The sequence below is a fragment of the Abramis brama genome (assembly GCF_963993115.1).
Source record: "Abramis brama genome assembly, chromosome: 23".
NCBI classification, from domain to species: domain Eukaryota; kingdom Metazoa; phylum Chordata; class Actinopteri; order Cypriniformes; family Leuciscidae; genus Abramis; species Abramis brama.
The window spans coordinates 4,467,923-4,480,529 of NC_139985.1; the positions used below are offsets into that span (position 1 = coordinate 4,467,923).

A 12,607-nucleotide genomic window follows, 5' to 3' on the forward strand; every position below is an offset into this window, starting at 1 on the left:
TAATGAACACATTTGATTCTTCATTTTGAAGACTGCTGTTTTACATCCTTCATTTTTTGCCTATAGATTCTTTTGTCTTCACCTAGGGAAGAGAAAACATCTTACCTCTCCTAGTTTGCCCAACTTCACGTAGGTCTCCAATTTCCCAAAGCCAATGTCCGACTGGAAAAGAATGGAATACTGTGTTACTAAAAAGTTTTCTGCAAACATTTATGAATTGTTTGGGAGCCATATCTTGGAATCAATCTTGTTGACACATGCAATTGAGCGTATTTAAGAGCTAGAACTGTAGATGTTTGCGATTATTAGGAATGCTTGGATTGTTTAATGTGGAGTGGAGCGAGCAAGGGCTTCTGTTATGGTTCGTTTACGGTAATGTTTGCTGTAGCAGTTCTTGCAGCTACGCTGTAAATGTGCCTTATGTTGTGTTATAAATCAGTGTTTGTTTTTTTAGCTGAGAGGCATGCCAAGGATACAAATGTAGACAGATATGCTAGGCCAACGCAGTGAAAGTGATCAAACCTGGTGAGTTTTATTTGTATAGCAGTTTTCACAGTATTAAAGTCAGGTTCTGGATGTAAAAATCCCATTTTCTTTCTTTTCAGTACTCACTAAGATATAATGTGATCATTAGGGATGTAACAATATATTGAGTCACAATATATCGCAATACAAACAATGCAAACGCAACAATATGTATTGTGGATAGTTCACCCAAAATAAAAAGTTTACAGAGTTTTAGTGTCAGTACTACAGTACATTAACTACTATATATAATGTTGAATATAATGTATAATAATGCAATGGGGGAATATTTGTGGGTCCTGATAATGCCAAATGCCTTATGTTACCAGTAAAAAGTGGCCTACGTTATTTTAAATATATCTAGTCAGTGACAGAGTGTAAGCATGTTCGTCTAAAATAATTCTGTATTTTCAGCTTCAGAATCATGAATATTTTTTGTTTCTATATACTATTACTATATACTATATTATATATTCGTTACACCCCTAGTGATCATACATGACATTAACCTCATTTTTACATGCTGCAATGCATTCTGGGATTGTAATATCTGCAAAAATACAGTTGCTATGTTATAATAGCATGTTCTATGATGCCAAAGAAATGTGGCCTATAGTTAGGAAGCTCTCATGGATTTGGAATGTAAATAGACAGGTTTACTTTGCTACTGTAGCTATTTTGTTCCAAGAAAATAATGACATCTTTCTATTCTATTTTCAATGAAAAACGTTGTATTGCATCAGTAGGGTTGGGTTAGTCTGTAGATATTAGCATTAACTTAGCCTATGATACATCCTTGTTTGATTTCTAACGAATCATCTGTGTGAGTTTAGTTTGGTTACTAACCAGTGAGGCTCTTCTGGACATGCGACTGAGAGGTTTGCATGGTGGAGTGCTTTCCATCTGTAACTTCTTCAGAAACTCCGGTGGGAGACGAATATCCATGGGCAGAGACATCCTCTTAGTTACATCCTGCACACACATCAAAGAGCTGTCAGCTATTAGCGTTCAGCTTGCACACATATAAAGCACAGCGAGTCAAGCTGAATATGACAGCTTTCTCCACTGCGCAACACAACTCTACGCCTATAGGCAGAGCTGACTATTCTTACCAAGGTGAACTTGGCATGACAATGAGAACCTGTCACTTGTGAAGACTCACACTCAATAAAGGATTCTGGCGTAAACTCAATACGCCGAGGCAGGATAGGACAAAATATTGTATCATGCAACGAGCTGAAGTATCTCCAACAATCTTATCACATTTAAGAAGCTCTGATGGAGTTAGTTCGTAACTCGATTCATCGGCACGGTTAGGCGAGGCCCAAAAATAGCATGGCAATGAGGGGGAATCTTATGTGCTCTGAAAAATGAGAGCATTCCCTGTGAATCCTCCCGCTCTGCCTTGTGGCTGAGTTTGTACGGCCGTGCAATAAAACTAGTGAGTAATTCTCAATAAAACCAGGGAATAAAAAGTCCTCCCTTTCTCCTCTGCGCTCTCCCGTCATGCCCGTGGGAATAAAATAAGGGTGCATGGTGCAGATAAAAGGTTCGCGAGAGCAGAAAGAAGCTGTCGCATTTGAAAATGGGAGAGGGCATTCATTCCAATTTTCCCCCTCTAGATTCATGCCCAGTGAATAAGAAAGCTGACAGCTGAGGCAAAGAACACTCCGAATGCAGAGTCTGTCTTTTGTTGCTCTAGACTAACTTACAGGTAATACTTCCACTCCATTTAATGATGGACTCCATCTTTCTCATGCGCCTCTAACCGAGACTTTTCTCTCATACACCCGATATAGAATCGCATGGATGATTATGGTGGAGGAGGAGAAGAACGAGGAAGATGATCAAGGCAGGAGCCTAGCGCAGGCTCTGATTAGTCTGTTCTTGACATTCGACAATCCAATTGGCATGGTTTATTTTAAATCCACTTTTCTAGCAGGTAGAATGCAGCACTATTATTTGTGAGACATAGATATGTCACTGAATTACAGTTTACATTTACCGATATGCATGAAATAAGTAATGTTACTGAATTTTTTCTTTTTTTTATTTGTATTGTGAAAAGCATTATAGAAATACTTTTTGATTAATAAATTATTTTGCCAGAAACTGTAGTTGCCAGAAACTTCCTGAGTTGGGAAGAAAAAAAATATATCAATGCTCCAAAACCGTTTGCATTTTCTCTCAAAATTATTGAGTTCCCTCTAGAAGCTTTGCATTCTCTCTTAGAGGGTTAGTTCACCCAAAAATGACAATTCTGTCAGTAATTACTCACCCTCATGTTGTTCCAACCCCGTAAGACTTTCGTTCATCTTCGGAACACAAATTAAGATATTTTTGATGAAATCTGAGAGCTGGCTCACTACTTCATAGGCTGCAAGGTAATTGATATCTGCCAGCCCAGAAAAGTTAGTAAAGACATTGTTAAAATAGTTTAACTACCTTAAGTTTATCAAGCGACGAGAATACTTTTTGTGCGCAAAAACAAACAAAAATAACGACTTTATTCAACCATCTCTTCTCTTCCATGTCATTCTCCTAAGCTGTTGACGTAGTGTAACAGCGCAGCGCTTCTGGGTTGTACGTCAGAACGTAGGCTCACTATTGGTGATATAATAGTGAGCCTACGTTCTGACGTACAACCCAGAAGCGCTGCGCTGTTACACTACGTGAACTCACTCAGAGGCCCACACACTTCTGCAGAAGAAAATTAATAGTTGAATAAAGTCGTTATTTTAGTTTTTTCTTTTGCGCACAAAAAGTATTCTCATCGCTTGATAAACTTAAGGTTGAGCCACTGTAGTCACTTGGACTATTTTAACGATGTCTTTACTAACTTTTCTGGGCTGGCAGATATCGATTACCTAGCACTGCAGCCTATGAAGAGGTGAGTGAGCCAGCTCTCAGATTTGCGAGAACTTTGCGTTCTCTCTCAAAAGTATTGCGTTTTCACGAGAAACTTTGCGTTCTCTCTGAAAAGTATTGCGTTTTCCCGAGAAACTTTGCGTTCTCTCTCAAAAGTATTGCGTTTTCCCGAGAAACTTTGCGTTCTCTCTCTAAAGTATTGCGTTTTCCCGAGAAACTTTGCATTCTCTCTCAAAACTATTACATTCCCTCTAGAAACTTTGCATTTACACTGGAAACATACTGCATTCCCCCGAGAAACGTTGCATTATTTCGTTGAAGTTCTGTAATATATTTTCATATATATTCATATCATTTCCATCACAAAAAGGGGAATGCAAAAGTTGTAAAAACTTGCCATCTCTTTAGTTCTTTTTATTTTACCTGGTGTCACCTTACAGAGAAACAAAGCTTTTGATAACAAGGCTTTTGTGCCTCTGGCAAGGACTTTATTAAGGACTCAGACAAGATTACAAGCAGAGCTTGTGTTGTTCTGTTAGGATCACTGGGTCTCCATCAAAGGAAAGAGCTGGAGAAGGATGAGATGAGACCGTACTCACCTCCATGGAGAATCGGCGGTGCTGGACTTTGTTGCGGTACTGCAGTTGGGTGGGAGATTGAGTCTGGCTGTCTGGAGCCACTGGACTGGGTTGCAGGCTGTGTAGACCCAGACTGTTGGGCACCACACCTGTAGGACACAATCACACTCCTTACAGTTACTTTATAGATCTGTAGATGACTTTGTACCCATAGTTCTCTGTCTACATCTTTGATTCATACAACTTTTTTACTTAATTGTGCTTAATATATTATTATTTTGTTTATTATTTTAAGTAATTGTGCTAGTATTTTTTGTTAAGAAATTGTTTGGGATTTTAGATAATTTCCTCAATTTAATTTGGTCATATAATAGTTACCAGAAAACCAGGATATGATTATTTGGTCAATACTGTAAGGGTTTTCTGTCTGACTGTAGTTCAGTAGATGGAGCTGATATTCAGAAACCATCCTGTAGTCTCAGTTCATTTAATATTTATAAGAAGTATTTGACAGTGTTCTTGTGTCTGGTGGTATTGAGTGATAGGTGAGGAAAAGTACATTTTATGGAAGAATGGAAGAAGCAGGAGACTGTAAGTGTGCGCTTCTGAACATGTTGAAAAGATTCACTCCAAAAAATAAAATAAAATCCTTGGTACCCCCCCCCCCCCAGTTCTGTAGCCTGTCCCTGTACTCAAAGCCTATAGTTTTAGTGAACCCGCTGTGCTTTGTTTGGTTGTTGCTTCTATTAATCCGGAAACTTCAATGGTAACCGTTGCATTCATTAGGTCATATGAGTCGTTTGAAGAGTCGCTCAACAATCTCTCGTGCTGCTTTTGAGTGCGAATGAGCCATAGACGTCCCACCTCTTCTCTGATTAGCCCGCTAACTCAATAACCGTGAGGTCAGCTTTGGCATATGCTGATGACGGCATCATTAATCAAGCCCACCGCAGTTAGTGGAGCGATCACAATTATCGCGCTGAGTTTCATGCATTTATGATGTGGCTATCTAAGTGCGTGTCAATCCAGCCACCCCAATTAATAATGTCTGTGTCAACAGACTGTCAGCACAAATCCAATTACGCCCCTATGCGGCACGTCCGATAGGGACCCAACGACCCCCTTAGCAAGCGCACGGCAGATGCCCACGGCAGCCTGGCATTATCACTGCCAAACCGTGTTTTCGGAGGTGAGAACGAAAATCAAAATTGGCTTTTCTGCTCCATCAGTTCAATTTAGACGAGGGGGCTTGAAGGGCCTCCAGAGGCGTCAGGGTGGGAGACCCCGGTCCATTTCACAGCGCCATGCCGGCATAATTGAGATCCACCTCATTATTGGGCCGAGCCCATCGCTGAATGAGAATTGCCTGCCAGGTTCATCCGTTCTCATTTATGCAGGTCCCATCCTCTCCGGACCGCACAAGTGAACTCTTTATCGGAGCCGTTTAGGCGGGAACGCCACGTAATGCCACATCTGGCGGAGACGGCTGGTCGACGCGGTTGCATTATCCACGGTTGTTTTTATCCTATCTGAGATGATCGCGACAGCTGTTTTGGAGTCCCTGTTATGACCCTGAATATAAGGGGTGGGTTGACAATATTGATTAATCAATCTTCATTTTAACTTGGGATTCTTAAATCCTAAAATCAATCTCTTGCTGTTTTCTGTGCTGTTTTCAGTTGATGCGTAAACAAAACTGCACTAAACATTATTTTATTTTTTGTGCGCCTGCCATATAATAATTGCAATAATCTTTGTGCTAGTTACTTTTTATAAGAAACAGTCTCACCGTTCAAATTCTGTAAATTTTCTCTCTAAATTCAAACAACAAATGCTGTTTTAATGCTCTTTAACCCTGTAAAGCCTTGCATATGAAATAATATTCTGAAAACTAAAATTTTCTTCAATGACACAGTGAATCTGCCATGAAAACAAGTTCTGTACCTGATATATATCCAAATTAATTGATATTGAATCGAGATTGGAACTGAATTGAAACAAAAGCTTGTGAATCGAATTCAATATCTAGCCATACTGAAGATATGAGCGAATCGGACCCTGCAGTCTCCCGCCTAATACGACATTTGAATTCATTGTGGTGCGCCCAGGTTAATATTGACGGCTCTAATCTTACTTGGCATTTGGTGTTGTCCCGAGTTTGTGCGGGGATCAGAATCCCTCCCTACCGACAGTCCGGAGGGGTATTTGAGTCTTGACCCCAGTGCGTGTGCCGAGGACAGGGTCAGAAATTGGATCTGAGCTGGTTGAATGACTCGGGTTCCCACCGAACATCAAAGCCCATCTCATCTGATCTAGGCTGACACACAAACTGACCCCCAACATCACACTCTCACTGTACCTCTCTGCTCGGGCTAACAGCGACATGATGAAAGGTAAGGATGACCACCTGCACTGACTCGCTATCCCAGACTGTCACCACCACTGGTTTCTGTACTGTCGTACTCAGGAGGAGAGATGTGAAGCTTTGAAAATCATCAAAGATGCATGAGGGTGAGAACGATCCAATTGTGCGGATGGAGGGACAGACATGACTCTAAGGTCATAGATGGGAATAAAAAAAAGACTGAGACAGATCACATTTCGTTATTAATAAAGGCGATATTTTGAGGTGTAACCCTTACAAGTGTAGTATTAAACATCATAAAATGCCATATATATATATATATATATATATATATATATATATATATATATATAACACAGTATATAGTTAGTTAGTTGCTGGCTTTGTTCCTGAATGAATCAATGTTGTCAAACGAATCTATTGACAAAATGATTCAGTGACTCATTAAGGAACGAATGAATAATGAATGAATCAGCTTTTTTGAAAGAATTGGTTTAGTGAACGATTCAATTAATTCTTGTTTCGAACAAACCGGTACAGTGACTCACTCATCAAGTCGGTCACTTTGCCACCTACTGGCGTCACGCAAATCCTCACCACTAATACACTGACAAAACTCTTCATAGTTTTTTGGTATATACGTTTATTATATACTCCGCTTTATGTATTATATAATCAGCAGACAATTGAAAAACTATTTGGTAATAAGAAATATTTTTTTAAGAGTAAGCAATAAATATTTGCTTAAAATATGCCATTTCACACTCAGTTCAGATGAGGCTGTATATATGAAAACATGTTTTTGGAAGGAGATCATCATATCTCATTGGCATTCTCATTGGTTCAAGAAAACCCCTGACATAACTAATAATAGCCTAATCATTATACCGATGAAGGATAAGATGTCAGTACATGAAACAGCTAAACACTCACTCTAGTTTAAATAAAGAGAATAACTGACAGATCACCCTATTCTTCTTTTTACTCAGGTTCATTTGTTTTGTTGTCTTTCAAGCCTCTTCTCTTTATCTTTTTAAAACCCTTTCTAGGTGCACAAAAGATCACTAATGCTCCTTTATGTCAATGACAGCCTTGAAAGCAGGAGTAGGCCATGCTGGGTGATCAAAAGCACCGTCTCGCCCCCTCCCTCTTCCAGCATAATGAGACTAACGCTTCAGCCCGTTCTGTTCTTTATTTGGCAAACCCGAGTATCCCCATTAACACGCCGAATTGAAGGATGAATCACCGATTCCGTCCAGCGATATTTGATGTTTCAGGTAATAAGCGTGGCTTAGCGCTAGCATATTCAAAGACTATCATACTTGGGTAATTTGTTTTTTCAATGGAAGATCATTAGTAATAGGATTATAACTGTAGAGCGAACCCTGAAGGTTTTTCATTTTCTCAGTGTCAGCGCCGCTCAACACGTTGACACATTGATGCATGGCTCCTAGAGAAGCATTTATGTAGATGTTTCCTAATGCACCCTCAGTAGCGTGATTTCTGATTGGAGGACGCCAAAGACCTCAACCAATCATATGTCCGTTTTTATTTTTGAGTACTGAGTGCAGTAGGGATCTTGAAGTAAAAATCACATTTATTTTCTTCAAAGAGAATTCGATTTTTAGTGAAAATGACTTGCCATAAGCTCTGAGTTTAAGTGGTAATCAACTTAAGTGGTATTTCAACTTCATAAAAGTATGTTTAATAACCAAATTAACTCTGAAGAACTAAACTACCTATAATACTAATGAGATATCGACCAACCATAAAACTAGTTATTACCAGAGTGCTCAGCACTGACTGCGTGCTCCCATAATGCATTTCTGTGTATGTATGTGTATGTGTGTGTTGTGTAAAACTATAATAGTGTAATAATTATGCTGCAATTACCTTTCTATACCTATCTATTTTGATGTGGAAAAACTGAAATCTGCACAAAAAAGGTAAAGATTTGTTTTTTGAATGACAAATTTTGTTTGTTTTTCACCTTTCATTTTTCTACAAGTGGCCTGTCTCATCCTCATAAAAAATAACTTGAATTTATGTCTTTTTATCATATTTTCATTGACTTTTTAGCATGAAATCAATTGTTGGAATGCTGTGATTCATTTTGTAGCTTTCCGATTCGTTCAAGGCTTTACAGGAGATGTTTTCGAAATGCCTATGGAGAAAATGAATAGAAAAAAGTCTGAGGTCACTGTTATATAATATACGTGTTAGATGTGCATTTTAGAGAACTAGGCTTCAAGCTCTTATATAATTTGAGACATAGAGCGCATGTCAGCGTTAACACTCTTTGTCTACCCTCAGTATAGTGGTTCCTCGCAACTTTTCTCTCTCACTGAAATGTTTTTCTGATTCCCCTAGCAATCACACACAGCCAGCATTTTTTTTCCTCCTTTATTGTTCGGCAGCATGAATCTCAACTTGTCTCTGATGTTTAAATGCATGCTGCCATTTAATTGCTTGTTGCTATGGTGACACAGACTGTTAACAAAGGCAGCGTCGGATCCGGATAACAAGAGATAGCTATTCTGTCTCTCAGGTAGCCATCTGATTCATCAATATTTATATCACATCCTGCTTTTCAGCAGATCTGAAATTCAATACCAGGTCCCCCACACAGCTTTAGATGTTTTATCTCTCTCGTGCTTTCTCCATCATTCTCATATTGATTTAATTACATTTTATGTTCACACCTGGCCTAGGAATGCAGCGGGGGACAGTTTTTGCCGAAAACAGGCGGGTAAATGTTTTGCTATCCTTGATTTGTTAGGATGGAGGTAAATACTCCTAGCCCACATATGCTAATTTAAAAACCAGACAAAGTGAGAAAAACTCAGAGAACGAGTAAAGAGAGGAGCATTGGTGGGCTGGTTGGTGTTGCATTTCAGTAAATATCAAGAGAATGAAGGTTAAAGGAATAGTTCAGCAAGAAAATTAAAATTCTGTCATCATTCACTCATTCTTATGTCGTTCCAAACCTGTAGGGTGGACTTTCTTTTGTGGAAGCAGAAAGCAGAAAGTCCTGTCGAGTCGACTTGCATGTAATTTGGAGAATGAGGAGCTCAAACTCCAATAAAGCACCATAAACTATCATTATATGACTCAATATGACTCTTGCGCTATATTACAAGCCTTCTGAAGTCATATGATTGCTTTGTGTGAGAAACAGATTGAAGATTATTCTGTGAAAATCTTCCTTGGCATGTCTGTTTGTTTCCTGCATAAATCTATCATATGGCTTCAGACTCAGAGGATTTAAAATGTAGTTCATGATTCAAATGGCATACTTTAATGATGTTTTATTGTGCTTCTTTCAGATTTATAGCAGTGTTCACTGAGTGTACATAAAAAAAAAACTCCTTTTTATTTTTCATGGAGAAAAGAAAGTCATACGGTTTTAGAACAACATAAGGCTTGACTCATTCTGTGTGTCCAAATATAATGTATACTCGTACATCCACACATTTTAATCGAACAATGATTCTTTACACTCTTTACACTCTGTTTGAGCTAGATCTGTCAATCGAGTCAAATCAAATGAATTACATACGTTGATTATGAATCAGTTAATCACCTACATAAATAGTTTTCCTCAGAAAATACATTATTTTACATAAATCATTGAATGGACATTACATAAAATGGTTTTAGAGGTCAAAACATTGTTTTATTTAAGTGATAAATGTCTATACCTTCTGTGTTGTGGTCTTGCTGGGTTTTTTTCACTTTCACTTGCACTGTTGATAGTCTTAAAGAGACAGTACCATTTTACCACTTCAATGCATATCAATGCAGATAGTACAAATGGTGCATGTAAACAATATGGTGTAGGCATTTAAATGACAATCATACATTCAAAAATATTTTGGCACTGTTAAAATGGAGGAATTTGTTAGATAGGCTCCTACAGTTGGTCTTTGGTTTCATTAATATTTGGCGGTAGGCGAATGAGACTGTTATATAGCGCTTTCAAACCACAGCACAAAGACACCGTGAACGAGCGAGAGAGGGAGAGGGCGGTAGTGGGCCTTGGTTTCCTTCATTTGCAGATATGAAAAGCGAGGCCCTATCCAGGCTCATCATTTAAATATCACAGTGGCAGCGAGCTCTTTGATCTCCTCGGTGGTAATTGGGGTCGTAGCAAGCGAGTCATTTTCCGCTCTTTCTCGCTCTCGCTTCCTCTTTCTCGTCCTCTTGCGCACTATCTGAGAGATTTCCTCTCCAGGAAATCCAGCGGCAATATGGACTCCCCACCAATCTTTCATATCCGTCCCAACCTTCATCTACCTACTGTACGTGTCAAATTACATCTTGGCCTTCTCTAGTGACAAAATCCAGACACGCCGCAGAAGGTTCCAACAAATAGCTTGCAGGGCAAGCAAATACAAGGGGATGTGCTCTGGAGATTTGTCTTGCCTTTTTATTTGAGGTGTCCAGAATAGAGGAGAGATTGCGTAAGCTGTGAATCTTCGAGATGAAAGAGCAAAGGGTCGTGATGGTCGACCAGTTGATCTATATATATATATATTTTTTTTTTTAGCTATGCTGCTTTAAAGGGATGAATTCATAAACGCAGAGAAGGTTTTAGTGTGCTGACACCATGCAGTTAAACTGTCAGGATGGTAAATGCTCTCCATAAAGTTGCATCTCTAAATGTATCCATTTTAAAGCACCACTTTTACTGCTTTTGTAACAAATCCAGTCTTCAACAATAAATTTCAAGACATGATACTTTTTTGGGGGTAGACAGTGGTAGTTTTGTGCAATAAAGGTTGAATAGTTGTTTAGCTCATATATTTGTTAAATGTCTTTCAGTTACCCATTGAGTTTAGTCAGTGCTATTTTTTATTAGTTGAGTGTTGATCTATGTACACATACAGATGGATGGTGTTGTCTCAAGACGTAACTCATCTCGTTCTGTTCTATCTTATCAAACTGTTTTCAACACAAGACTATATATATATTTTGCACAGATGAGTAAAGTTACTATTGGATGAAATATTGGAGTAGAAAATGGAAGAAAAGCCCTGCAGTTTGACCCTTTGTAGTAGCTCCCCACAGTCTGTGAATAGGTCAAAAGGAATAATGGATATGTCTGACAACAACTTAACTGCGAGTTTCCTGGGCTCTGTCCTGAAATGACTTTCCGTGCACCGGGATCTGCACTAGTATTTGTGTGTGCCCTGCCAGTAGGCTGCTGTCGACCCTGGATGTTGGAGTATGTGTGTTTCCTATTTCTTGAAGGCCTCCGGGCTCAGACTACCTTTCTCCCAATGGACTCCAGCAGAGTCTGTCTGCACATCTAAACACACCTATCAGGTCTATAAAGAATTTTCCTACATCTCTGTGAACTTCCAAGAGCTCAAACCTCCCTTGTGGAATTGTATCTGAGGCTTATATCTATATCAAAGCTATCTCATGAGTCCCATGGGGGCATAAAACAGCTGGTGAACTGGTAGCTGCTGTGGGAACGTGAATTGTTTTGGATATTCCGATAGTGGTGTGGTATTCCTAGGCAACCGGAGAATGATTAATGCAAAAGAACGTGAACATTCCGTCATCATTTACTCACCCTCATGTCACTTCAAACATGTACAAAGGCCCGTTTTGTCATCGGCCACTTTAAAGGGGTGGTATAATGCCCTGCTCACAAGATGTAAAATAAGTCTCTGATGTCCCCAGAGTGTGTATGTGAAGTCTTAGCTCAAAATACCCCACAGATATTTTTATATAGCATGTTAAAGTTGTCATTTTTGATGGTGAGCAAAAACGCACCGTTTTGTGTCTGTTCCTTTAAATGCAAATGAGCTGCTGCTCCCGACACAGAGGGCGGAGCATCAATAGCTTGTGTCCTTTTACCTCACACAGACATGCACTGGAAATTTCTAAAACTTTTAGCCTTTTTATGTTCAAACCGAAGTCTTTGACTCAAGAAGAAGTGACAACATGTAGACAACCGTTCTGAATGCTTAGTTGGTGAATTTATGTAGCTTATGTGTAGTTATCTACTAGTCATTGATTAGCATATTCTGTCTTGATAATCTATAAATCACGTTCCCGGGGGTGGGGTTTATGTAAATTTTAGGGTTAGTGATGTCACTAACCCGGGAGGAAGCTCCTGTAGTCTCTACCAGCCGTTTGTTGTAGTCCTTAAAAAGCTATTTCTTTAAAATAAAATATCTCCCTTTGCTTTGAATTTTGTAACTTTGGAGATGTTGTTTATGCTCAAACAGCAACATTACACACTAAGTAAAGTTAGAAA

The 12,607-nt window shown here is 39.1% G+C and overlaps 1 protein-coding gene across 2 annotated transcripts in view; it reads right to left on the reverse strand.

Moving 5' to 3' along the window:
* Nucleotides 1–12,607, reverse strand: part of cdk18 (cyclin dependent kinase 18) — a 53,491-nt gene that overhangs the window by 16,903 nt on the left and 23,981 nt on the right. The window contains exons 1-4 of one of the 2 annotated variants that reach the window (XM_084101030.1): nucleotides 10,038–10,069; nucleotides 3,993–4,120; nucleotides 1,372–1,497; nucleotides 106–162 (exon numbers count right to left, since the gene is read on the reverse strand). In XM_084101030.1, the coding sequence (XP_083957156.1) occupies nucleotides 106–162; nucleotides 1,372–1,497; nucleotides 3,993–3,998 (189 nt within the window). In that variant the 5' untranslated portion in view covers nucleotides 3,999–4,120; nucleotides 10,038–10,069. Of the gene's footprint in view, nucleotides 1–105; nucleotides 163–1,371; nucleotides 1,498–3,992; nucleotides 4,121–10,037; nucleotides 10,070–12,607 lie in introns of those variants that run through there. The other variant, XM_084101029.1, reaches the window with a different exon arrangement.